Source organism: Juglans microcarpa x Juglans regia, chromosome 3D, assembly GCF_004785595.1.
Source record: "Juglans microcarpa x Juglans regia isolate MS1-56 chromosome 3D, Jm3101_v1.0, whole genome shotgun sequence".
NCBI lineage: Eukaryota > Viridiplantae > Streptophyta > Magnoliopsida > Fagales > Juglandaceae > Juglans > Juglans microcarpa x Juglans regia.
The window spans coordinates 5,798,590-5,825,198 of record NC_054598.1 but is presented as its reverse complement, the minus strand read 5'-3'; the positions used below and the strand labels follow the sequence as shown (position 1 = coordinate 5,825,198).

At 36.0% G+C, this 26,609-nt stretch overlaps 5 protein-coding genes and 1 long non-coding RNA gene across 9 annotated transcripts; all 6 read left to right on the top strand.

Moving 5' to 3' along the window:
• Positions 1-928: 928 nt before the first annotated feature.
• On the top strand, positions 929-7,054 carry LOC121254837 (auxin-responsive protein SAUR23-like). The gene is made up of 3 exons (XM_041155020.1): positions 929-1,877; positions 2,031-2,198; positions 5,889-7,054. Exon 1 carries the CDS (start codon positions 1,051-1,053, stop codon positions 1,351-1,353), a length of 303 nt encoding a protein of 100 aa, XP_041010954.1. The 5' UTR covers positions 929-1,050; the 3' UTR covers positions 1,354-1,877; positions 2,031-2,198; positions 5,889-7,054.
• On the top strand, positions 2,856-3,654 carry LOC121254832 (auxin-responsive protein SAUR21-like). The gene has a single exon (XM_041155016.1). It carries the CDS (start codon positions 3,050-3,052, stop codon positions 3,482-3,484), a length of 435 nt encoding a protein of 144 aa, XP_041010950.1. The 5' UTR covers positions 2,856-3,049; the 3' UTR covers positions 3,485-3,654.
• LOC121254838 (auxin-responsive protein SAUR21-like) lies at positions 6,194-6,496 on the top strand. Its single transcript, XM_041155021.1, has one exon. It carries the CDS (start codon positions 6,194-6,196, stop codon positions 6,494-6,496), a length of 303 nt encoding a protein of 100 aa, XP_041010955.1.
• Positions 7,055-8,364: 1,310 nt separating the features above from the next.
• Positions 8,365-8,887, top strand: LOC121254836 (auxin-induced protein X15-like). The gene has a single exon (XM_041155019.1). The coding sequence runs from the start codon at positions 8,484-8,486 to the stop codon at positions 8,787-8,789; it is 306 nt and encodes a 101-aa protein (XP_041010953.1). The 5' UTR covers positions 8,365-8,483; the 3' UTR covers positions 8,790-8,887.
• Positions 8,888-17,380: 8,493 nt separating this feature from the next.
• LOC121254835 (auxin-responsive protein SAUR23-like) lies at positions 17,381-18,186 on the top strand. Its single transcript, XM_041155018.1, has one exon. The coding sequence runs from the start codon at positions 17,698-17,700 to the stop codon at positions 18,004-18,006; it is 309 nt and encodes a 102-aa protein (XP_041010952.1). The 5' UTR covers positions 17,381-17,697; the 3' UTR covers positions 18,007-18,186.
• A 129-nt stretch (positions 18,187-18,315) lies between these two features.
• Positions 18,316-25,139, top strand: LOC121254844. Of its 4 annotated transcripts, none has more exons than XR_005938725.1 (3): positions 18,316-18,413; positions 18,599-19,867; positions 24,691-25,139. It is a non-coding gene; the product is annotated as an uncharacterized LOC121254844 (long non-coding RNA). The 4 variants fall into 4 exon arrangements; XR_005938727.1 differs by lacking the exon at positions 18,316-18,413 and having other exon boundaries at positions 18,552-19,867; positions 24,691-24,779; positions 24,883-25,139; XR_005938726.1 differs by lacking the exon at positions 18,316-18,413 and having other exon boundaries at positions 18,554-19,142; positions 19,526-19,867.
• Positions 25,140-26,609: the final 1,470 nt, after the last annotated feature.

Genomic DNA, 26,609 nt, shown 5'->3' with positions numbered 1-26,609 from the left:
TGTCTTTACTGATATCAATGCCCACCTTCCAAGTTTGATATCAATGATAGTTTTCCTAATGATTGCAATAATTTTATTAGTAAAATGGAAATATTTTTGTGGATTGTGAATGGTGAGGGCTAGGCGTAGGATACACTCCTCGTGCAATTCACAAGGGTTTGTCGTAGTACTGTGGCAGCCAATGTGTGCTCTTCACAAGGGTATGTCCTGCAACCAACGTACTAAAACAACCAATGCCTATGATTTTGTCCCATGACATGTATAATTCGGTTCCTTCAGCCTCAAAGTCTTTGTTTAAAATTGTAAATAGCCACCCATTTGGACAAAGATTACCGATGAGTTAAGATGGTTTGTGAGTAATAGTGAGATTTGTGAGTTGAAATTTGGGAATAGTAGTAAATAGGAGATGAACTCATCTCTCAATCCAAACCGGCTTTTAATTGAATCTTTGAAGGATGCATTGTCTTGTTGCACATAGTTCAACAACACCAATGCCTCTCTTGACAGAGCATTATTCTCCCTTCGTAGTATTTTACCTTCCTAGTGTAACCATGCCTTACAACTTGATCCCCCATCTTAGTTATGGTCCCTTCAAAAATCAACACAAACGACCGTTCGTTAAGCCTGTCCCCAGTCCAAGGCTCGCTAAGTTTTTCCCTAGCATCCACATGAGCATCCAGCTTTTCTCTTCCAATCTCTAGCTAATCCTTCATTGTCTTATCTCAAAAGTTGTAGGGCATGGTGTTTCTCAACACATGACATGAAGAAATTTCCCCTCCAATTTTTTGCTGAGTAGTTGGAAGACAAAACCATGTGATACCTTCTTGAGATATATCCTAATTAGATTTTCCCAACAAAAGACTCTCGATCACAAGCATCAGATTTCAGAGGATATCCCACAAAAACTGTCATCTATAAATAAACAACATATCTATTGCCACAACCAACTCAAGCCTTACACATCCTCTATTGATTGCTTTTCTTGGAAGAACAACTCCTCTCTTGGTCTCTTTCTTCATTTCTCTTCTTAAAATACAAACAAGCACTACCATGGGAGTTCGATTGCCGGTTGTTGCTCTTGCTAGGCAAATTCTAAGCCGGTCTGCTTCGATTGCATCCAGAGCAGCCTCAACATCATCAGAGGTACCAAGAGGCTTCTTTGCAGTTTATGTTGGAGAGAACCAGAAGCGGCGGTTTGTGGTTCCCGTCTCCTATTTGAACCAGCCATTATTTCAAGATTTGCTAAGAAAAGCCGAAGAAGAATTTGGGTTTAATCATCCAACCGGTGGTTTGACGATTCCATGCAGAGTAGACACTTTCATTGATGTCACTTCTCGCTTGAGCAGTTCATAAGAGAATGCAGTTAATTAAACCAACACAGAGACAACGTTGTATAGCGGCAATACTTGGGGATACATTGTCAATCACTTGTTTCTTTTCTGCTTTTTTGGCAGAAAATATGTAGGGAAAAATCTGTCCATTTGGAGAAAGTGTCGAGTAGAATCTGTAGTTTTTTTTTTTTAATGGAAATCAGCAATTGAGGATACCCTTTAGACCAAAATATTCGTAATTATTATTTTTTTTCCAGACTTATTGTACTTTCCTTCAAGCATCAAGCTATCTTCTACTTCAAAGTTCAAACTGTGGATACCCTACTACTTATAACGGTCATGACGGTATAATCTTAAATGACAAGTGTGCCCCTTCCGCTTTAAGCATTTCTAAACGGAGTCTCTCATACACAGCATGGCTTCATAACAATGACCTCAAAAACTTAACCAACTCGTTCTATTGCGTACAGTTAAGCTGCGGAAAGGCTAAGCTGGAACATTTCAAGATGTTTCTGCTCCGTAACCCACAACGCCATTCCCTTTAATGTACTGATATCTCTCTTTCATCTAGATGGCTTTGCTTTCTTGGACTAAATTTTTTGCCTTTATAAATATTAATGGTATTCCAAGGGATACCCACACTTTATATAGCTTTTTAATAGTTTTATCTTCCATTTTTTATTGAAAATGTCGGTTTAGGTAAACAGGTCAAGCCCCATCCGCTGTTTTGTGGGTAGTGCCCTCATAGCAACAATTCCAACTTTCATCCATCAATGAGGCACCGGCGATGTTTGATGAAATTCCGGATAAGGACACCCTACGTGCAAATGCTCTATTAGCATATATCGAGGTTAGGCTGCGGGTGAGGTAATATTACATTGATCTGTATTTATAACATCGAAAATGATGTGTTTCTGTATTAGTGGAATTGAACAAGGAGAAGAGACAGATATAATTTGCTGACAACTACGTCATTGCTGGTTTACATGATCGAAATAGATGATGAGTAGTTTGCATCCTGGATTTGATACGTGGGTTGAGAAACAGGACTCAAATGTAGGTAGAAAAAAGATGTTGAATCCCCAGTTTTCCTCCATCAAAGTGAGGGTTGTCAATAAAATTGGAGTACCGTCGTCTTTTTAAAAAAGAAAAAGCATGTCTAGTTTTTTTTTTTTTTTTTTTTACCTGACCTTTAGCTAGTCCTTCATCGGATTATCTCAAATTTGTTAGACACTGTTATTAAAACAGAAAACCACAAACAAACAATGTTCAGTTTGCACTCTTTGCTGACTGGTTGGAAGACATGACCATGTGATATCCTAATTAGATATTGGAACCGACTACTAGGCCTTCCAATTCACCACATATCGAGCCTTATCTATTGTCCCGTCATTTGAGAACATAGACTTCACCACGTCTTAAAGCCTGTCCCTCCAAGTCACCTCAGTTTTCCTTCATAACAAGCATGTCCAGTTTTTTTTTTCCCGACCTTTAGCTAGTCCTTCATCGGATTTTCTCAAATTTGTTGGACACTGTTATTAAAACAGATAACCACAATGTTCAGTTGCGCTATTTGCTGACTAGTTGGAAGACATGACCATGTGACAGCCTAATGTGATATGTCGTGACTAGATTGTCCCAGCAAACGCCTCTTGTCCACACACCAAATTAACAGTCTTTTTCATGTGCCTTGTCCATCTATAAATACACATACATCTATGGTCACTACCAACTCAAGCCTTCACATTCTTAAAAATATTGCATTTGCTTGCAAGAAAAAATCTTCAAAAGATCTCTTTCTTCCTTTTATTCTGCAAATATACCAAACCATGGGAGTTCGTTTCCCCAGTGCATCTCTTGCTAAGCAAATTCTCCGCCGCTCTGCTTTGACTGCAACTAGAGCAGCTTCTACATCCTCAGATGTACCAAGAGGCTTCTTTGCAGTTTATGTTGGAGAGAATCAAAAGCAGCGGTTTGTGGTTCCTGTGTCCTATTTGAACCAGCCTTCATTTCAAAATTTGCTAAGAAAAGCTGAAGAAGAATTTGGGTTTCATCATCCAACAGGTGGTTTGACAATCCCATGTAGAATAGACACCTTTATCAATGTCACTTCTCACTTGAGCAGTTCACAAGAGAGGTCAAACTGCCCATGAGACAATTTTGTAAAGCAGGAATTGCCAATACATTGTAGATTTTTTCTTTTTCTTTTCTTGTGTTCTGCTTTTTAGTAGAAAAATGGGATTACAAAAATCTCCCCATTTGAAAAAAAAAATGTAAGACGAGTCCATTGATTCGTAGTGGAAATCAAGCAATTGCATCTCTACCTCATGGCTGCTTTTTTCAAGGATGAGCCAAAATCTTTAAATAAATCATTTTTTCCAGCTTCATTAACTCGCTTAATATAACAAATTATCATTCTCTAATATTGGGTACCTGCTCTTTAGCCGTCACAATAGAATTCTTAAATAACCAATATTTGATGTATGGCATGCCACACCATAACGTGGATCAGTTCGAATGAAAGGTGGGTAAAAGAATGATTTTTTATTTAGGTGTATGAAAAGGAAAAGTTAAATAGGATGCAGTTTAACACTGAACGAAAAATATGCAGGACACTGTAGTCTTTTCATTGGAGAGACGAGTCGGTAGTCCATTTAGAGATATCCCTGTTGGCCTCTAACTTAAACTGAGACAAGTTATTTATGGTCTTTCATAATGAGTTAAAGTGATGAGCTCAGTAAGGGAAAATATTTTCACGTTTACTGAGATTTGATTCTACCCAATGATTTGGTAACATGGTACCTCCAAGACCAAAACAGAAATTGTCAAGTTTGGAAACTAGAAGTAAAGATCAGGTATGAGGCTGGAACCCTCAAAATATGATGAACCAAATAATGTTGAAGAATGATGATTTGTAAGAGATTTCTAAGAAGCTAGACAGTGCCGAGGCCTTGAGAAGGCTGATTTTGCAGTCCACATCTTCATGAGTTAACAATTACAGATGAAAATTATGGTCATCTTCATTTTCAGGCAGTATAGCCAGGTGGAATCATGATAGTTATATACATTCAACTTATGCACTGGACAAAATTTTAGTTATAAATATATGTACACGATTATCTTATATACTAAGGAACTATCATGACATATGTTTTTTCCTTTCCTTTCTAGTTTCCCCTTTACATAGGAAGACAACATGAGTGCATGATTCTTTAAATTTATAGACCTTCCTGTGGCATTTGGAGTTTTCCTAGTTGGTTCGACCTAATCGATTCTAATTGTTTCTATGTTTTGAAGGAATGAAATGAATGCTCACAGCTGATATTGTCCTTCATATGATGGTCTAGGAGCTTTTCATCTACATGAACCATGGTTCTCGTTTAGCATTTAAATCCAATCATTAAAATTATAAATTCGTACGCATTTAACGTTTTTCTTGAAAGTGATGGTTGTGATTATCTGGTAAATGGTCCATCAAGAGAATTTTCTTTATTGACCAAATAGAATGAAAAATTACTACTTTATATAGCTCCCTGAAATTTGTTATTCTGGTCTTTGACATCATCGGGAACATCAAATGCTAGGTGGTTTGGTTCTCCTATTCAATCAATGATCCTTTCAGAATCAGGGCCCAATCATATCATGTCCAATTCTTCTGCTGTAATATGAAGCAGCATCTTCACATGAACTTGTTTGTGCCGAAGTAACACAAGACCTGGTCCACATATTTGTATTTCCAAGTTGATATTTGGGCAAACAAGTTGGGTTGGTTTAATCAGCAGGGAACATAAGTAGAAAATGTGGGCTCGTAGCTTGCTCTGTTGTTTAACAGGCTATGATTGATGAATAATTTCAAATAGCTTACAGCAAGAAAATGAATAAAACCAAGAGAGAGGCAAAACCATATGATCACTCTTGATAAATGTCCATTGATGGTCCCCGGTAGTAGATTTTCCTCCAAGACAAAGCTGGCCACTTACATATGCTCTTCACAAGGGATTGTCTTGCAAGTTGATGCATTTTAGGACATCTTATTAAAGCATTTCTGTTCTTGCACGTGATAGCTTGTAGGTTGCTGCTGGTTTTCATGTTTCTTACATTTTCATGTTTATCATCTTCATCCACTAATATTTCACTGCATTTTTTCAGTGTTCTTCTTCAATCTAAGCTGGCCACTTAACATATACTCTTCACAAGGGCTTGTCTTGCAAGTTGATGCATTTTAGGACATCTTATTAAAGCAGTTCTGTTCTTGCCCGTGATATCTTGTAGGTTGCTGCTTTTCATGTTTATCATCTTCATCCACTAATTTTCACTGCATTTTTTTCAGTGTTCTTATTCAATCTAACTCGGCAGCAAATTTGTTCTTTGAGGAAACAATTAACAAAGGTTTTTTTAGTTTCCAAGTGAGTGAAATGATGAATCTACCTAAAGAGATCCTTTCTAAAGTTGAATCTTGAGTAAAGTAGGATTTCATGATATAGAAAGTTATCTATCTAACTCCTCCGGAGGTTTCTCCCAGCCACATCTCCTAACTTCAAGTGGGGTCCCTTGTAGGTTGCCATCCCAAAAATTGTTGGGCATAAGTCTTCCGTGAAGTATAATCTCAACCGGCACCAAGTTCTTGATGATGAGTTGGAAGACAAACCCATGTGATCCTTCAAACGCCTGTCTCTCCCAAATACCCTCCCAAGTGCACACCCGAAACCTCATTTCAGAGATTTCCTCCTGTGCCTATCATCTATATATACACGCATGTTATTCCAATGCCAAACCAAGTCCTATTATTCTTCTCTATCAAATATTTATCTACTTCTTTCTCTTCCAAAGTTCCCAATCTTTTCTGAAGTGACAACATATAAATGCCTATCCGAGTTCCATCCATCATGCATGTTAAGCAGCTTCTCCGCAGGTCTGTTTTAAGCAGTAAAGAAGCAGCTTCCACAGCTAAAAATGTTCCAAAAGGCTACTTTGCAGTCTATGTTGGAGAAGACCAGAAGAAGCGATTCGTTCTACCTATATCATACCTTAATGAACCTTCGTTTCAGAAATTGCTACATAAGGCAGAGGAAGAATTTGGGTTCGATCATCCAATGGGTGCTCTGACAATTCCTTGCAGGGAAGAGGTCTTTATCAACTTCACGTCTGGCATAAACAGATCGTGATAAATGGCAGGACTGAAATCAATCAGCAAAACTTATTTGTAGCCTCAGGCATGATTACTTCTCTTTGTGGAGAAGGATTGGATGGCTAATGCACAGCCACCTGCGAGAGTTGTGAAACAGAATGTACTGCAGTACCTGAAGAATATGTCCACTTGCATCAGACGGCAGACTGCTCAGGTTAAGCAGATGCAGGTTGCGCAGGAGGCCACAAGTGTAATAAAAGGCAAGTTGTAGAAACTTGGAGGAGATGCTTCTGAGGTTCCAACTTCATACCTGCAGTTACTTTAAGGGGGGATGAAGCATTCGGTTCAATCATCCTATGAGTGGTTCTTCCACAGTCCCATGCAAAGAAGCCATCAGTGATCTTCTTTTAGTCTGGGAAGCTTATGAGAGATGATAGACATGATGTTGGGTAGTGCTGAAAAACTGAACTTTCCAACACCACTAACCCAAAAATCTGTCTTTCTTTTTTGAATTAAGAGGATTAGGTATTGCGAAAATCATTGTAAAACTTTCTATTTATATATAATGATAGTTGGGAATCAAAACTTCCATGCACATATTTCGAACATGAGGTTCTGTTTTTATTCTCAATAATTTTATTCTCTTTGATGGCATTGTGGCAGAGCACTCACTACTATGCAGATATAATATTTGCTGAGCACCCATTGGAACATAAGCTTTATGTACGAGTAAAAGCCTTACTTATATCACATTTTGAGACATGAACTATCTGTTATCACCCTTGGATGTTTGTTATTTCCATCAGTTCTACCATAGGCTAAGAATGTTATCATGCTGACTAAGTCTAGAACCATTGGATATATTATCTTATGGTCATCTTCTTGTTTTGATAACTGAACTCACATTTTCCCTAATCACATAGACTAAAATTGGCTATGAGGAACGTGTCTATCTACTTAATGATTCAATAAAAATAATGTGGCAAGTGGGGTCTATCTATCTGCTTAAAATCCAACACATGCAGATGAAATTTGAGGTGTCTGCTGATGATTGTTATCGCAGTTGCCTGCAATTATTTCACCACATATAATGCAATAGTCCTTTGGCATGGAGTGGTTCCAGCTGCGAGTATTCGTTGGACAAACTTCATGTGCTCTTCACAGGGGTTTGTCCTGGAAGTCACTTTCCCAAGGCAACAAAAGGTGGATGAGTTAGGTTGAGGACATGTTATAATTGACAATGACGATTCTCCTCCTCGCTTCAAATAATGCTGATCCATTTATATATCCGCTGATTCTCATGTTTCTTACAGTTGGAAATTTCACTTTCTTTTTCCTAAACCAATCAATATCGTGTACTCATTTGAGAAAAACAGAGTGCTTACTGATACAGAGAACTATTCTTTTCCAAATCAGCTAACTAAACTCAATTTTCTGAGAACTTATTTTCTGTGAATTTTCCAAATAGGTTTTCTTATAACTCTTAGTCAGCTAAAAGAAGAGGCTAAACTTTCTGTAAAAATACAAGCAAGTTGGTTTTGTATGATATTAAAAATGTTTTGAAAAAAAAAATTAAATCACATCACAAAGAGACTAACCTGGTTCCAGTCTTTATGTTCTTGTCAAGAAATAATAATCCACAGATATGTACAATCTTGTCCTGCATAGCATTCTTGATTTCAAAAGGGTCCCCCGTAAGTTGTTCTTGCACCGAATGCTTGGGCAAAGTTTTCTGCAAGTCTCAATCGCTACCAGCTTTTTGGTAATGAGTTGAAAGACAAGTCCATGTGATCATTCAAATGCTCTTGTCTCTCACCAATCCCCACCAGAATGCTTCTACACCACACACTCCACCACATTTCAGAGATTTGCCTTGACACCATTCATCTATAAATATACATTACATATCATTTCATAGCCAGAACAATTCCTCGGATTCTCTGATATCATTATCTGTAATACTTTCTTCTCCCTCATCTGTGATCTCCATCATCTTTCTCTGCAATAATATAAGATAAATAGCCATGGCGATTCGTTTTCCCAGTATTTTGCATGCTAAGCACATTCTCCGCCGATCAAACTCGTTTGCAAAGCAAGCAGCTTCAACATCTTTAGATGTTCCAAAAGGCTACTTTGCAGTTTATGTTGGAGAGAGTCATGAAATGAAGAGATTTGTGGTTCCGATATCACTCCTGAACCAGCCTTCATTTCAAGAATTGCTAAACAAGGCTGAGGAAGAATATGGCTTCGATCATCCAATGGGTGGTCTCACAATTCCCTGCAGTGAAGAAATCTTCATTGATCTCACTTGTCGCTTACATGAACTGTGATACTGGCCACTACAATACAGCAGCAAAGACAATTTTGTAAATCAATGTATATTCTTTATACTTTTGTAATTCAGAGTTTCGACCCATTTATTTATTTATATATTTTACTCCAAATTCTGTCGTGGAACTTGACTTTATTTTCTGTTCTTAGTCATGGATCTTTATATGTTATCCTCCTTTTTTTTAGAAAAAAAATCCTTAAATCAACTCCAAAATAATAACCGTTGCAATCATTTATAACTGTTTTAACAGCAATAAATCCTGCCGTTACAAAGAAGCAATTCGCTGCATATGATTTTTTTGTGAGGAGCTTTTATCTAGATTCCCTAAAAACCGGGTCATAACCAGAAGTCGCCTTAGAGCATCCTCATTTGATTGACCAAATTCATTTTCAAAATTTAGTCAATATCACACTTTTTTACATTTGTCTATTCTATTTAAATTCAACATCCACATTAGATTATTCATTCACTTTCTATACCATAATAAAATATTATTAATTTAATAATTTTTTTATTTAATTTATTTTTATCACATTTTGTATTTCTACCAATTAAATGTTAATAATAATTATATTGTAATTAAATTAATATTAAAAAAATCATATTTTCAAAAGTCATTTAATGCTAATGACAAAAAATATTTGATTAAACTCATTTAAAATTCTATCTAAATTTCTTAATTACAAACCAAATAGTATTTTTGCTTGGAGTGAAAAACTAATATTTTAATATTTGTTTGAAGTGAGAAATTAATATTTTAATATTTGGTGAATCAATTGTGGTTCTCCATATTTGGCCAACCACTGTAGCAAAAGTCTAAATTATTTTAAATTTGTCAAATTCAATGTGAGATATTTTTTATATCAATTACGCAAATTTTAGCCAACTTTCTTATTTGACCAAACTAATGAGGATGCTCTTAGCAAGTTCTTTGTGATTACTATTACCACTTCTATGGAGAACCACAATTATCAAAGCTCGAGGTACAATAGGACTTCGGGATTTATTGAGCCTTTTGGGGCAATTTAAAGAAAGACAATAATTTGGATAGTATTTTCTGGAAGCTCAAAACGATTCTATAATGCGGAATAACATTTTAGAAACAAGAATCGACAAGTTTTAATGCCAAGAACAGTACCTCCAGCCATTGATATTCTTCACTGATTTGCTGCGTTTCTCACTGGTGTTTGGCATTTCCAAACTCTACTCCACTCTATTTAGATGGTGTAAGACTGAAGGGAGTTGAGTGAGTGAGTTTGGGGACCAAACACAGTATTTATAGTCGAAGTCTCCATCAAGTTTCGGTGCTACGTGTCCCACGTGCTCAGTTTTTCATGGGTTCAATTTCTACATTTTATGAACGTGATGAACATGATGAATAAGTCAGAGTAGACCACTTCAAGGACTCCTAAACTCAAGGAAGTGAGAGACTCGTTCTCACGAACGGCCTCCGTGAGAAACGGTCAACATTCTCCCACTTGGTCCACACTTCTAATCTAATATTTCATCTTAAACCCATCGATAATCTGCATTTAAGTAATAAATACATGAATCATGGCGATAGGTCCTCTAATGACGAGTACTACCTTCCATGTATTACCATGTATTTATTTCTTAAACATTATAATTTATGTGACAACAATTTCTTAATGAATAAACCCTATATTTATTCTTGGTCCAACACAGATGAATTTTCTCAAAATTAAATTAAGGTGCACATCAATATGAGAAAAAAATCAAAATATTTAAGAATTTCATTAAAATAACATTGTTCATACAATGAAAAATTACATAATGGAACCAAGTCACATATTCACTACATGATCTTTGAATTTCAACGATGGCATGCCCTTAATCAAAAGGTCAGCGATCATTAGCTCAGTGCTCAATGACCACTTTCTTTTTTTTAACACGTTCCCTTATGGCTAAATATTTAATGTCAATGTGTTTACTTCGACTCCCACTTTTGTTATTCTTAGCCATAAAAACAGCAGCTGAATTGTCGCAATACATCCTCAATGGCCTAGAGATAGAATCCATAATTCTAAGCTCAGAAATGAAACTCTTAAGCCATACACTATGTGAAGTAGCCTCAAAACAAGAGACAAACTCGGCTTCCATAATGGAAGTGGCAGTCAATGTCTGCTTGGCACTCCTCCATGATACAGCTCCAACTGCCATAAAAAAAAAATGTATCCTGATGTTGATTTGCATGAATCAATATAGCCAGTAAAATCAGAATCTGAGTAACCAATTACTTCCAGATTGTCCATCCGTCTATACATAAGCATGTATTATTTGGTTCCTTGAAGGTACATCATTACTTTCTTTGCAGCTCTCCAGTGGTCTAAACCTGAATCACTCTGATATCGTCCTAACATTCCCACAGTAAATGCAATGTCAGGTCTTATGCAGACCTGAGCATACATTAGGCTTCCGACAGCAGAAGCATATGAAATGTTCTTCATTTGTTCCCTTTCAAGGTCATTCTTCGGGCATTGGTTCAAATTGAACCTATCACCCTTCACAATGGGAGCTACACTTGGTGAACAATCCTTCATCCGGAATCTCTCTAAAACTTTATTAATATAGATTTCCTGAGACAGACCCAAGATACCTCGAAATCTGTCTCTATGGATCTTAATGCCAATGATATAAGATGTCTCACCCATATCCTTCATATCAAAATTTTTAGAGAGGAATTGTTTCACCTCATGCAGCAAACCCTTATCATTGGTTGCTAGCAGAATGTCATCCACATATAAAACAAGAAAACAGATTTTACTTCCACTGACCTTCTAGTATATACATTGATCCATAACGTTTTCTACAAAACCGAATGAAGAAATTATATTATGGAATTTCAAATACCATTGGCGGGATGCTTGTTTTAAACCGTATATGGATTTCTTGAGCTTGCAAACCAATTGCTCACCATCACTAGAGGGGAATCCTTCAGGCTGTTTCATGTAAACCTCATCCTCTAGATCTTCATTGAGAAATGATGTTTTCACATCCATTTGTTGTAACTTTAAGTCAAAATGGGCTACCAATGCCAAAATAACACGCAAGGAATCTTTCTTAGATATATGAGAGAAAGTCTTCGTGTAATCGATTCCTTCTTTTTGAGTGAATCCCTTAGCAACGAGTCTTGCCTTGTATCTCTCAATATTGCCCAATGAGTTTTTCTTTGTCTTAAAAACCCATTTACATCCAATGGCTTTTAAACCGTTGGGCAACTCAACAAGATCCCAGACTACGTTACTCTTCATAGAATTTATCTCTTCCTTTATGGCATTGTACCATAATTATGATTCTTTGCAACTCATGGCTTGTGAAAAGAACTCAGTATCATTTTCTTTCCCAATTTTATAGTCTGATTCTTGCAGATACACAACATAATCATTAGGAATTGATGATCTCCTTGCTCTAATAGATCTTCTTAATGTTGTACCATCATCTTCCTGAGAAGTATGTGGTTCAACTTGTTGTTCAATAGTTGTTGGCAACTCTTGAACTACCTGATCTACTGGAATGTTGTCAGTAGCTTGTGGAACTTCAATGATTGGTCATTTAACAACAGTTTGTACTTGAGGGGTGTTGTAAACAATAACCAATCTATCACTTAAGGTGAAAGGTTGAAATTCTAAATGATCATTCTCAGAAACTACGTTCCTAGTTTGAACGCTCCCACTGATCAAGTCATTTTCAAGAAACTTTGCATTTCTTGATTCCACAATCCTAATACTGTGAGATGGACAATAAAATCTGTAACCCTTAGACCTTTCAGCATATCCAATGAAATACCCACTAATGGTCCTTGGGTCTAGTTTCTTCTCTTATGGATTATAAATTCTCACCTCAGACGGGTATCCCCAAACGTGCATATGTCGCAAACTCGGTTTCCAATCTTTCTATAATTCAAATGGCGTTTTAGGAACAGCTTGGTTGGAACTCAGTTTAATATATACACTGTCGTCTTAAGTGTTTTAGCCCACAAGGATTTAGGAAGATTGGAGCTGCTAAGCATACTCCACACCATATCCAATAATGTTCGGTTTCTTCTTTCTGCTACACCATTTTGGTCCGGTGAACCAGGCATGGTGTATTGGGCAACAATCCCATGCTCTTGAAGAAACTTTGCAAATGGTCCAGGTGCTTGTTCATTCTCTATGTATCTACCATAATATTCTCCACCTCTATATGATCTCACGATCTTAATTTGCTTACCGCATTGTTTTTCTACTTCAGCCTTAAAGATTTGAAAGGCATCTAATGCTTTGCTCTTGTTATGAAGCATGTAGAGATACATATATCGTGAGTAATCATCTATAAAAGAGATGAAATATTTCTAACCATATGAGTCCATGGTTGGGCTACATATATCAGTATGTATGATCTCTAATATGTCTGAACTCCTTTTGGCACCTTTCTTTGACTTGTTGGTCTGCTTTCCCTTTATACAGTCCACACAAGTCTCAAAATCAGTAAAATCCAGAGTATTAAGTATCCATTCATTTACTAATCTTTTAATTCTATCTACGGAGATATGACCTAATCTCCGGTGCCATAATTTAGAGGAATCCTCATTAATAACACACTTTTTAGTACCAGTGTAAACATGTATTATATCATAAGTGGCATTGTTTTGTAAATTAATACAGTAAAGACCATCAGACAAAGTACCATTCCCAACACAATCAGATTTATAAAATAAAATGAATGATGAATTTGAAAAATTAAAAGAATATTCAAAAGGTATAAGTCTTGAAAATGAAATCAAGTTTCTAGAGAAACTTGAAACATAAAAGGTCTTTTCCAACTTTAAAACAAAACCACTAGATAAAATTAAATAGCAAGTTCTTATAGCTTCCACATGCGAGCCCATCTTGTTTCTTGAAAAGATGCTTTACTCACTTTTCACTGGCTTTTTTAGGTTTTGCAAACCCTGCAAGGAATTTGAAATATGGATTGTTGATCCAGAATCAATCAATCATGTATTAATATTGACATTAATTTTATTAGATTCAAAACAAACAAATGAGGTTGGATTACCTTTGTCTGCAAGTCATTTATGAAATTTGGCACATTCAATCTTCATGTGTCCCTTCTTTTTACAGAAGAAACACATGAAATCTTTCTTAATACCACCTTGGGGAGGTATTTTGCCTTTTTCCTTTCTGATTGGTTGGAGATTTGTCCTTTCCACGCGTTGCCAGCATTGCACTTTCACCCTGTTCCATCATCAGTCTCCCTTCCTCTTGAACACACGTGGTCATGAGTTCATTAATTGACTATTTATCCTTATGTGTGTTGTAAGAGATTTTGAAGGGTCCATATTAATGCGGGAGGGTGTTCAGGATATAGTGCACCAGGAAGGACTCCGACATTTCAACCTCGAGTTTCTTCAATTCAGCCACATTGTCCCTCATTTACATGATGTGCTCATGCACACCTTTCACACTGGTGAGCCTTAGGGATGTGAACTTCATGATCAGGGTGCTTGCTAGTGCCTTGTCAGAAGTGACAAATTGTTCATCAATGACTTTTAGCAAGTCTCGGACATTTTCATGCTGATCGACAGAACCATGAATACCAGTAGAAATTCTAGTCTTAATGAACATCATGCTGAGACGATTAGATCGCTCCCATCGCTCATAAAGCGCGATGTTCGCTGCAGTGCTGGTATTAGTTACTGCTGTTAGTTCGTCTTTCCTAATAGCATAATCTATGTCCATCCACCCTAAATGAAGAAGAATTCTCTCCTTCCAGACCTTATAGTTATCTCCCTTAAGTTCAGTGATATCATAACGAATATCAGAGAAATTTGCAGGTTGTGCAACTGCATAAAATTATAGATTATATGTTTACGTTAAAACTGAGGCCTAAATAAAAAATATCATGTTTTACCAATGTAAATCATGTTTAAAAATTGAATCTAATGACATAAAATTGCTTGTGGGCTAAATTTTTAATTCAAGTAGATTCAATTAATCTTTATGATAGAATTTTATCAAATTATTTACTTAATTCATAATTCTAAAGGGTATATTATGATTTGATGTATATTTTATCTTAGATTAAACTTTTATGATAAAACTATCAAATTATTTTACTAAATTCATAATTCCTGTGGGTAATTTATGAATAACTTGATATTTTATCCTAATTAATAATATAAATATAATAAAAATTCTTGTGGGATAAAATTTATTATATTAAGTATAATTAATTATAATTAATGTCTAATATTCTTTATGTGATCCTAATCAATCATAATAATTTTATTTAATTAAAGATGTTATGGCTATTCTCTAATTAACATAAAATTATATGGATCACTAGACATTAAATTGCATAAGACTAGCTTAATATTATGAATTACATAATTTTAACTAATACTAACATGTTATAATAATGCACAAAATATTCCTAATATAAGCATAAATATTGCACAATCTAAACTATAATATTATGCATAACATTTAATTACATGCCTTTAACTATATATTCATCAAAAAATTGCATGTATCAATATAGAGCAAATTTAATCAATTCATGCAAAAATATGAGCATAATAAATAAATTTGCATAACAATTATCCAAATTGCATCAAATAAAAATTATAAGCATAAAGGACATGTACCCAAAAAACCCACTTTCCAAACCATCTATAAAAGTGGAAATTTTTTTATTTTTTATTTTTTATTTAAAAACTGACCAATTAAAACAACATGTCGTCTTTCCAAAACAGAAAAACGACGTGTCGTTTTCCTTCATTGTATAAAACGAAAACAAGCCTCATAAACGACATGTCGTTTTTATAAAACTGAAAAACGACGTGTCGTTTTTCTCTCTTCGGAATAATTGAACCCAACTAAACGACATGTCGTTTCTACCAAAACTGAAAATGACATGTCGTTTTCAACAAAACTGAAAACGGCATGTCGTTTATCTCTATACTGAACAAATGTCTACGAACTAAATGACGTGTCTTTTACCAACACTGAATGACAGACTTCCCCCACTAAACGACATGTCGTTTTCAATAAGGTTGAAAACTATATGTCGTTTTAGTCGTCTTCAACCTCCAGACAGCTCGCAGAACTGAATTTTTGGGACCATTTTCACGTCAAAAAACATGTTTTTAATCACAGAAAGTTTAGAAAAATTATTTCTAAATGATTTCTAAACTTCTTTCAAATAAAAAAATCAAAAAATCAAAATTTAAAATTTCTCAAAATTTTGGCCAAAACAGAGATGAACAAAGCATTTGTTTTAAACACCAAGGTAGAGATAAAACTTGGCTCTAATACCAAATGGAAGCTCAAAACGATTCTATAATGCGGAATAACACTTTAGAAACAAGAATAGACAGGTTTTAATGGCAAGAACAGTACCTCCAGCCATTGATGTTCTTCACTGATTTGCTGCGTTTCTCACTAGTGTTTGGCACTTCCAAACTCTACTACACTCTATATAGATGGTGTAAGACTGAAGGGAATTGAGTGAGTAAGTCTGGGGACCAAACACAGTATTTATAGCCGAAACCTCCATCAAGCTTCGGTGCTACGTGTCCCACGTGCTTAGTTTTTCATGGGATCAGTTTCTACATTTTGTGAACGTGATGAATAAGTTATAGTGGACCACTTCAAGGACTCCTAAACTCAAGGAAGCGAGAGACTCGTTCTCACGAACAGCCTCCATGAGAAACGGTCAACATTTTCCTCTTTAAAAAAAAAAAAAATATATATATATATATATATATATATATATTTACGAAGCCGGTTGAAAGAGCCTGTTTCATATAAAGCATATCAACGTTGTTCATGTAATGGTATATTGTGGTACATAAAAAGTGTCTTTCTTAGTTTGAATAGTTGAGATGTCAGAAAATTAAGAACTTTTAAGACATATGTTCAAATGTGCCTTAAGCTTTCAAAATCAATTACAATTTGAATTGCGCCATGCACCTACAGTGAAATATCCTAACAAGAATGTAAAAGAACCCAGGAGAGAGATTAGAATACCCTAAATTCGTTGTGGGATGGTGGTGAAAATATGCTACATATATTGTCGAGTTTATAATGATTTCAAATGACTCCAATTAAAACATATACAAGTCCTACCTCAGAAAAAGAAATAATATATACAAGTTTCACCCAAATTCTTTATAAAAAAAGGTAGACTCCACCAAAAAAATGTATAAAAATTCAATTTTTTTTTTTATAGGATTCACATTTTTATAAAAGGTTTATATATTTAGAACTTGTACCTAGCATTACTCTTATCAGGAATTAAGTTGTTTCATTGGTGACTCTTGCTCTGCCATATTACTGAGTCTACCTTCATGCGAAATCGATCATGCAGGATCCCTGGTGTAACACCCTAAGATCTTACCAATTATATCATGACCCACAACCCATACAAATATGTAGTTATTTATCCAAAATGTATGTCATTCAAGACAGTACTCCTCAGCTACAAATTCATGTCAAGAAATAATCTGACATGTCTCAGCATGTCCTCTATCGTAAAAGAGATCAGCCAGTCGCTCAGACTTCTCTACAATCCACATATCTTTTATTTCAACTGGGACCCCTTGTAGTTTGCTCTCTTGGGGAAGTTAACCCCAATATGTCTTCCAAAAAACATGAAAGTCTCAATCAATATCCGAGTTCTTGACATGTCCATGTGATCCTTTAAATGCTCATGTCTCTCACAAATCCCCAACCTAACGCATCTTCACCACTCATTCCTTTAATTTCCTCTATATATATTCATAGTTCATACACATTGTTTTACAACCAGAACAAGTCATCTCCTCAGATCCCTCTTTCGTTGTTTGTGATCTTCACAATATATCATCCTTCTGGGCGCCCAACAGTATAGATAGCTAGATAGAAATGGCTATTCGTTTGGCTGCTATTTTACATGCTAAGCACATTCTCCGACGATCAAACTCGTTTGCAAAGCAAGCCGCGGCTTCCATGTCTTTAGACGTTCCGAAAGGCAGTGTTGCAGTATATGTTGGGGAGGGCGAAAAGAAGAGATTCGTGATTCCAGTATCATTTCTGAACCAGCCTTCATTTCAAGAATTGCTAAGCAAAGCCGAGGAAGAATTCGGCTTTGATCATCCCATGGGTGGTCTCACAATTCCCTGCAGCGAAGATATCTTTGTTGATCTCACTTGTCGCTTGCATGAATTGTTGTAATAGAAAAAGAAGCAGTGACAGTTTTGTAACTGAATGTACATTCTATCTATTATTCTTCTTCTTCTTGATATAAGAAGAAATTGAAACATGAACATGATTGAGTTGAAACTTATTCTCTTTAAACTCTTTGAGTCTCCTCCAGTTTATTTTATCTAATTCAGAGGTCACCGATCTCCTCAATATTGTTCTTCATATATTTATCACGTTGAATTTGTATTTTAGAAACCATAAAATGATATGGCCGGCAAGATCATTGCCATTAAATTGAAAATAATGGGTCGGTATTTAAAGAATATATCCAGTAAATTTTCATAAATTATACTGATAAGATAAAATTATTACCATTGGCATTGAATTTGAAAACACTGGTTGGGAAAAGAAGTTCTCCACCGAGTAGATTTTCTGAGGTAATTCTTATTGGCTTTTGTGAAAAACTCCACTATTGGCCTTTTACAGAAATTTCTTTCCTTTTTTTTCGGTTTAAGGATGTAATCTTAATTGTAAGGATTTAAAGAATGTTCAAGTTATATTTAGCCCTATATTTTAAAATAATCGATTAATATTTTGAGATTCCATTCACCGCTTTCGTCAGAGAATCTGGAATATTACACAAACAGATCCATTTTCGTGATCTTTCTTGTCGGTTGCCAAACGTGAAGATGACCAGAGGAGAACTTTCGTGGCTCATCAAAGGTTTGATAAACGAAGAGAAATTGAACAAAGGCCTGACCTTGGACCGTTGTATGAGGGCATCACTGCAAAACCACCCACATATGTAGTTTTAGGTCATACCCATCATTTTGACGGTAAAGATATAGGTTCAGTATGGTGAGCTCCAAGAGACGAGCATTTCAGAGTTGCGCCATATTTAGTAAACAAATCGGTGTTCTAGTCATTTTGTTGAGTATTAATTTCTGATTTGTCGTAATGGCAGAATCCGATTGGTAACACATATGAAGCTTCGTCTTAGGTGATAATCCGAGTGACCCTAGAGTAAAGGCTTGGAGCCTTGGAGATAATACTCTGTGATCTATCAGAGAAAAACCCTAATTTGATGGATTCGACTAACAGTTTGAAGATATGACTAACAGTTCGTCTTGGGCGCACACCCAAATCCCAACGACAATGAAAAGAGGGTAACAATTCTTTGTTTGATTCGAATTTGGAAAAATATCCATGTTCAGAATTACAAATACATCTTGTACCAGAAGTTCGGGAACTATTCTAAAACGGTTTTGCATCTCAATGCCGAAAACCTGTTTTCGTTTTGCTTTACTTTAATGTACTCTTGTTTTTCTATTGCCTTTATTCTTCAGAGTTTAGTGTCAGAATCAAATTTGAAACATTAACTCTGGAAAAAAAAAAAAAATTGATAGATTACCTATTGCTTCAATCTCCATGCTAACGTTTCTCGCGAATCCAAAAACAGTTTTGAATATGAATTTATAACACTACATCTTGAACTATTATATCCATTCAGAATCGTTGTTTGCACTATTTTTATTGAGTTTTCTTGTAGATTTTGATCAAGAATCAAGGATACTGACATAAGCGTTCCAATTGGGCTTGGTATGATGCTAACGTCTTATTCTGGCTTTGTAAAAAGGCAAGAGAGCAAGTACTGTTTAGAAGTTGTTTCGTAGCTTTGTGGCTCCTCGAATAGCTTGTTTTACCACAGACACAAATGGACTGCGTGTGTTCGTGGGAGGAGTGGTGATAAAAGATGCTTGTTTTCACAGTTTCAATAACCCCCACAAGGGATGTGGAGTCGCTGCCATTTGAGTAATCAGAAGCTGGGTGGGGTGAATTTGAAATGGCCTCTTTATTTTCGCAACGATGTTTGTGATGAGCCATTGAACTTGTAAGTTTTTTTATGTGTTTCTTGTTTTAATTTATATGGTCTTTGGCCCAAACTGTAAGTGAGTAGTAAGCAGATCTTTTATTATAAAGCAAAGTCCATACGGTGATCAGACTAGAATAGTTATAGCAAATCATACAATAATACGAACTTTAGTTTTGAAACACTCGTACCTGGTTCTGAATTTCACAATAGGATTAGGGCCATCAACCTGCTTGAGCAACCACCACGGCCCTGTACCAACAAATCCTGCTGCATTACTGCTCTATTAGCATCAATATAGGATCAAGAATCACCTTCCAATGGCTTAGTTTGTTGGTCAGGTTTAACAAAAATGATTTTGGAACCAAATGGCTGAAGAGGCCAAAGTGGTTGGGTTGAGTTTTACCTTGTATCGTGTGTTAAATGCGACCCATCAAATATTTTTCATGACCTTTTATTTATTTAGTTGAAATATACAAAGATACACGAAATAATAATGCAGGCATAACTTGATACTTCCATCAAGTAAGATCATATACCTCTTTGTTTGCTTAAAAGCATGTTTGCTGTTCGTAATTTAGCCATTCTTGTTGTAGATTATATCATCCAAGTCATAAACAAAAAATGTCTTGGAAGCTCTCTTTGTACAGAATCTGAATCTCCATTTCATGCATTGCATGTTTCAGTGCTCATACCATCCTTTCTGCATATATATTTTTCTTTTAAGATACTTCGTCTTGAAACAACTCATTCTTCTTTTTTCTTCCTTTAGAAATAACCTTGATTACATATTCAAAAGTACGTTGTTCTACAATCTACAGTGGCTCTTCTTCTCTTATTGCATGAGTACGTGCATGCGTTCTCTGCTATTGTGCTTGTTTTCTAGTTGTATGACTTTCTGGGTACCAGGATGGAATTAAGTCAAGTAACACCCCCCCCCCCCAAAAAAATAAAAAAAGAGAGAGACTCCACGAGAAGGTAAAGATTGCTTTTTGGCTTTTACAAATTAGGCTAATTTTCAGGAATTTTGGCTTTTACAAATGACCCTCTTCCATATGGGGTACCAAATGAGCATCCTTGACTTTGCTTGTAACGCCCCGACCCCGAGGGTCCGGAAAGTTAACTCATAAAACCTGATAATCAGCTCTAACAAGACTAGAGTACTTCCAAATTCAAGAATATATCCATTTTCCAAACCTCAAATCGAACGTAAATACTTCAATCAAATAAATCAAATAAACTCATTTATCCAATATTCAATCCAACAACCCAAATAAAATCAACTCCTCTTCATGTCTCAAATAACAACTAGAAATAATAAAACATTAACATAGTCTCTATAAACCATCTAAATCCATTGAAGCAAACTTAAGAAAGATAATTAACCTCCAACACCAATACTAATATCATGAGATACCCAACAACAAATCAATGTTAATCTTCTCCATAGACTCTATTACTGATCTTCAGCTGAGCCATCGATGTCATCTGAAATATTATGAAGATTAACGGGGTGAGTTATCAACAACTCAGCAAGCAGAGAGCATATACTAGCATGTAAACATGAGCATTTATAACATTTGATAAGCCGAACAAACATTTACTTTCAGAATGCAGAAACAAAACTTGTACAAAAACATTAGAGCGAACTTTCAAAAAAAAAAATATACGTATTCCAGAAAGAACATCCGTTGGCATTTTCAAACTGAAATATTATAATTAAATCATCTCTTAGCATCACCTCGAGACAATACCATGTTTAACCCCCGTGGTAGGGTTATAAATCACCATTATACCCGTGGCTGGGCCATATTCCATGTTTCACCCCCGTGGTAGGGTTATAAACCACCATTATACCCGTGGCTGGGCCATATTTCATGTTTCACCCCCGTGGTAGGGTTATAAACCACCATTATACCCGTGGCTGGGCCTTAACAGAAACAGAACGGATTTCATCGAAAATCCAGTTACACACATATACAGAATCAGCACTCCATGCCAAGATTTTCATATGACACATCATATCAAAACAAATCACTAAAAGCTTCAGATCATTTCACATGTTCGAGATAAACATAAACAAAGTATTCTCATTTGTTCATAACAATACTTTTAGAATTTCTTATTCGCTCTTTTACATAGTTCAGAAGTACAGTACACAAAACTAGCTCATGTCTACACTAGTCATGACAGAAAAATACTTTCTCTTATATAGAATTTATGCATATGCAGAATAAACATCTGAGTTTGTTTTCAGATCATCTCTTTCAAAAGAAAATAAACACATTTATTCTCAAAGTCAACCTCCTTTTATTTATTTTATGCAAAACTAGTATATAAACCCCGCTTACCTGACTTCTTCGTATTATCAACACCTTGAGCCGGAACTCTAATAGTAACACCACCTAAACAAAAAGAACATATATCCAACATTTAATAATCAATCTAGTAGACTGCTATTTATTGAGTAATAAATCAAAACAGTCCCTTCACAACTCAATAACTATCCTAATAATTAAACCCGAACAACTCTCTTCACCCATTCGCATTAAAAACCCAAAACAGCCACCTTCTATAACACCAAACCAATCATAATTATTTCCAAAACCAACAACCGCAACTTCAATAATTAAAAACATAACCCAACTCAAACTTCATTTCCAACCTTGGAATAAAACAACTTCAGTGTCCGCATCAATAATTAATTCATTCAACAATTTAAGCCTTGCATAAAAGTTCAATACAACTAGCTCAAAATACCCATAAATTTACACCAAATAGTCTTAATTAATAGTCCAAAACAGTGTCACAAATCCATCCAAAAATCATACTCCTCAACTTCAATAATTCCATCACCTCACCACAATCCACATATGAAATACCCACACAAACAATAAATATATAATTGTAATAGTTTGCCAAAAGTAACTGCAGGAATGCAAAAATCTTATCCACGCCAGAATCAAATCAGTAACACTTTTACAATTCACAACCCCATCACAAAATCCAAACACTACCACAAGCTTTGGGTAAGATTACCTAACCAAGTCACGAAAGCTTCAAATCCACCCCGAACCAAAACAATCCGCAGTAGTCTACGCTCAGAAAAATTCACAGCACTTCCTAGTGAAAGAAAAATGCTTCTGCACAAAGGGAAAAATTGAGTACTCCGAACATGATTTAGTGTTCCAAGCATGAACACTATGAATTCAGATGGAACGGGGATGTGTGCGAAAATTAAGCAACGAAAAAAAATAAAAATAAATAAATAAAAGTGAGACTGGAAATGAATGGTGGGAGAAGAGCAAGACTACCCTTTTGATGTGCGGCTCAGCAAGCCAAGCAGTGTGTGTGTGTGCGTGTGATCAAAACATGGCAGAAACCGAAAATGGAAAGAGACCCGCACGACTAAGAACCAGCAGAACAGAGAAAAGAAAGAAGAATAACCATAAAGGAAAAAGAAAAGCCATAATAGAAGAAGAAATTACCAAGTTTTGTTCAAAAACTGAATGAAATTGCAGTGGAGAAACAGTTTGAAATTCGAAACCTTTGAGTCGAGCGGACGGTGAAGATATGGAGAAGATGAGAAGAAAAAAAATTGGATGAGAGGATCCGGTTGCAATGTCTGCCGAAGTGAGCCAAACCGATTCTTGAGTGTGGTAAGAGATGAAGATCAACTGCTAGGATTATGGGGGGTTGGTGCGCACGGTTAGTGTGATGTGCAGAAAAATGAGGTGTAGAGGGGAGAAATCGTGAGGAAGAAAAACAGTGCAGCAAAGGGAAACTCACCTAAACGACGCCGTCCGTCCCTCCACTTGAGCTCATGGGCTGGGCTTCGTCCTGACCTCAAAGGGGCTGGGCCTAAAGCCCGGTTATCACATTGCTGATCTATACCAGTAACTGCAGAATCGGTGAAAAACACAGTGGCTTGTTTCTCCTTTCAATTCAATTGCTTTGATGGCTACTCATGCTAAGCTATTGGCCTATCACATTGGACATCACTAACTACGATCCTCCAAATTTGTTTCAATTGACATGTCCTGGTGTTCTGCATCTCAAACAAGCTTTGAAAAAGGGTTCGTAAACCCAATTGACTAATTCAGGGGATTGACAAGGATCAGAACTTTGGCTTAATTTGTTTTTAAATCTGAAGTTTCGGAGTTAACAGTGGGATGGCTTTAATGTTTGTAGAGATGTGGGAGAATTTGAACTTGTGTTTTCTTTTTGCTTGGAAAGCGAATTTATATATAGTTTCACTCAAGCTTCTTGTACACGTATCTTAATTTGGATAAACTGTTTAAATTTTATTCAGGAAGGTGTACGAGCCAAATGTTTTGACTATTTGGTTTCGCTCTAATCATATTGGGTACAGGCACATATTTCTATACTCTGGCGACAAATAAGTGTGATAGACGGGCAGCATCAACAGTTGAAATCTATCTCTGACAGGTGAATAAACCTTGTTCATGCAGATTTTCGAATTCTGAGATTCTACTTCGAATTGGTTTTTCATGTTTTACACTTGTTGTCCCAATTTCATCATGATATGCATTTTCTCAGCTTTGGTGAATTTTGGTGGCCTTTGTTTCTGTCTTATTCCTTTTTATTTTCTTTCCTTGTTGTGCTTTTTTATGATCGTTGACTTCATATCCTACTTATACCCCCAACCCCCAAAACAGGAAAAAAAAAGACCATCGTAAGAAGGAAAACAAATATTTACCAATATGTCAAAAAAACGCTTAAAATCATATATTAACTAGTATTTACTTTGGCACAAAGAAAAAAATATATTCCTTTGTACTTTTTTTTCCTTGTTCTGTTGATTTTGCTGAAAATCATTTCAGGAAATGAAAGCACGTACGTGGTGTGGATGATTTTAATACATGCGAATTCTGAATCCTCTTTTCCATCCAAGAGTGTCATGTATACTAAGGTGAGTCAATGCAAAAGAAATAAATGCATTCCATACCATTAAGTGGAAAACTATAGAACATAATCTGGATTATGCTGCATCACTTATTCTGCTGGATCTTCAGGAGCATGCTCATGCTCAGATTAGGTGAATCTGATTCTAGAAACGGTTCTCTCCAAGAAACAGCACATCCTCTATATGTGGTTTCTGCAGTTGTCAGAACAAGAAGCATATCAGGTTGTTCCAGAAGGTATTGTTTTACAATTTGATGGGCTTAGGGATGCTTGAAGGGATTTAACCTGTATCGATTAGTATTTATGACTCAGGAAGACCAATGTAACTATTTAACTAGTTTGAATGAAATATTTGTGTTTGTGTTAACATATGATCCATGAGGTTGTGATCGAGCAGGAAGTTAACATGATGCTTTGAGAATATTATTGGTTTAAATCTCTATGCATGATACGGTTTGCCTTTAAGCCTAATGTGAATGATCTTTCCCTCTATGGTTTGTCTATAAGACAGGCCAGACGAGTGCAAAGGTTGGGAATTGCTGCTTAAGATTCTTCGTCGTGTTGTTAGTATCCCCTTCTAAAATGTGTCATTCTTGACAGTACTGCTCTGTCTTATTTATGTAATGTATGCTTGTTGTCTGCTCTTTATATGCACCAATTTTAAATCTGCTTAGTTGAATTTGCCTTCCAAAACTTTCTCGATTTATACAGAGCACACGATCCTGCATCAAGTTCCTTTGATGAACTATGCAGTACATGTCCATTAAGCTGAGGGACCTCCTCAAGTACTTCTATTAGTCCTTCTGATGGACATAAAATGTTTATTAGAAATGGGGCCATCCACACTAGCTTTCGGATGGGCCTGCATGTGCTGTCCTCGTCAATGCACTTTAATTCCGTTATCACTCACATCTTGGTCTGGAACGTACCAGGTTTGAGCCTATCTATAACTCCTAAATCCTCTTCATTCTATATTCCATCATTGAATGACCTTATCTGATTCTAAGCTTCTTATGCTCAAGGTTCTGAAGTATATCATCTTACATGCCATTCTCCATTCTCGGAGCCTCTCTTCTTTTACCATTTCCCTTAAAACCCGCTATGGCTTTATTAATCTTTTATGTTTACATATTAATAATGGCATCACCATGGTTAAGTTCCATGTGGCACTATCCACATCCAAGAATGTTTGCATATGCATATCGCTATTTTGACATCATTACTGAGTTCCATCGTCAAAATCTAGACTCTTCGTTCAAGCATTTCCTTACAAACCCACATGGGTGTGAAAGTTGTTTTCTTATGTACACCCTTATAGTATCATCTGCATAAATCTCATATTTGGTGATGCTATTGATGCCCAAAAAATATAGAGAGAGATAACTTAACACCATCACTTTATAGTCATTTTTTAATACCATCACCTTCTACTTGATTTTGCTAACTTTATTTAAAACCAAGTTTGCATCGAGAGTCAGAGAAGGACAAAGATAACTCGGGGAAAAAAAAAAAAAAGTTAGCACAAAACGAAGGGATTCATAAAAGATTCCAACTTCTATGCAGGCAGTTACAGTTTGAGTGATAGCTGGGTAGGTAAAGCTAGCCATTTAAAGTAGTTGGAATGATCTCATTAGGAGTACCTTACTATGTTGTCTTTACTGGAGGATTTGGGGGCAAGAGTAACATGGCCTTCATGTGCTAACCTAAAGGCAGAGTCGCCATCAATCTTAAAGAGAATCGCCTAGTCTATTGGCTGAGCGAAGGATCGCATGCATTTCGGTGAGAACGGTGGGCCTTTCTAGTCTCTGTTGTTTGTTATCCCTTTTTTTTCTCCCTT

Coding starts and splice junctions, on each gene's coding strand:
- LOC121254836 (XM_041155019.1), top strand. CDS start 8,484: ATGGCGATTCGTTTTCCCAGTATTTTGCATGCTAAGCACATTCTCCGC.
- LOC121254837 (XM_041155020.1), top strand. CDS start 1,051: ATGGGAGTTCGATTGCCGGTTGTTGCTCTTGCTAGGCAAATTCTAAGC.
- LOC121254835 (XM_041155018.1), top strand. CDS start 17,698: ATGGCTATTCGTTTGGCTGCTATTTTACATGCTAAGCACATTCTCCGA.
- LOC121254832 (XM_041155016.1), top strand. CDS start 3,050: ATGGTCACTACCAACTCAAGCCTTCACATTCTTAAAAATATTGCATTT.
- LOC121254838 (XM_041155021.1), top strand. CDS start 6,194: ATGCCTATCCGAGTTCCATCCATCATGCATGTTAAGCAGCTTCTCCGC.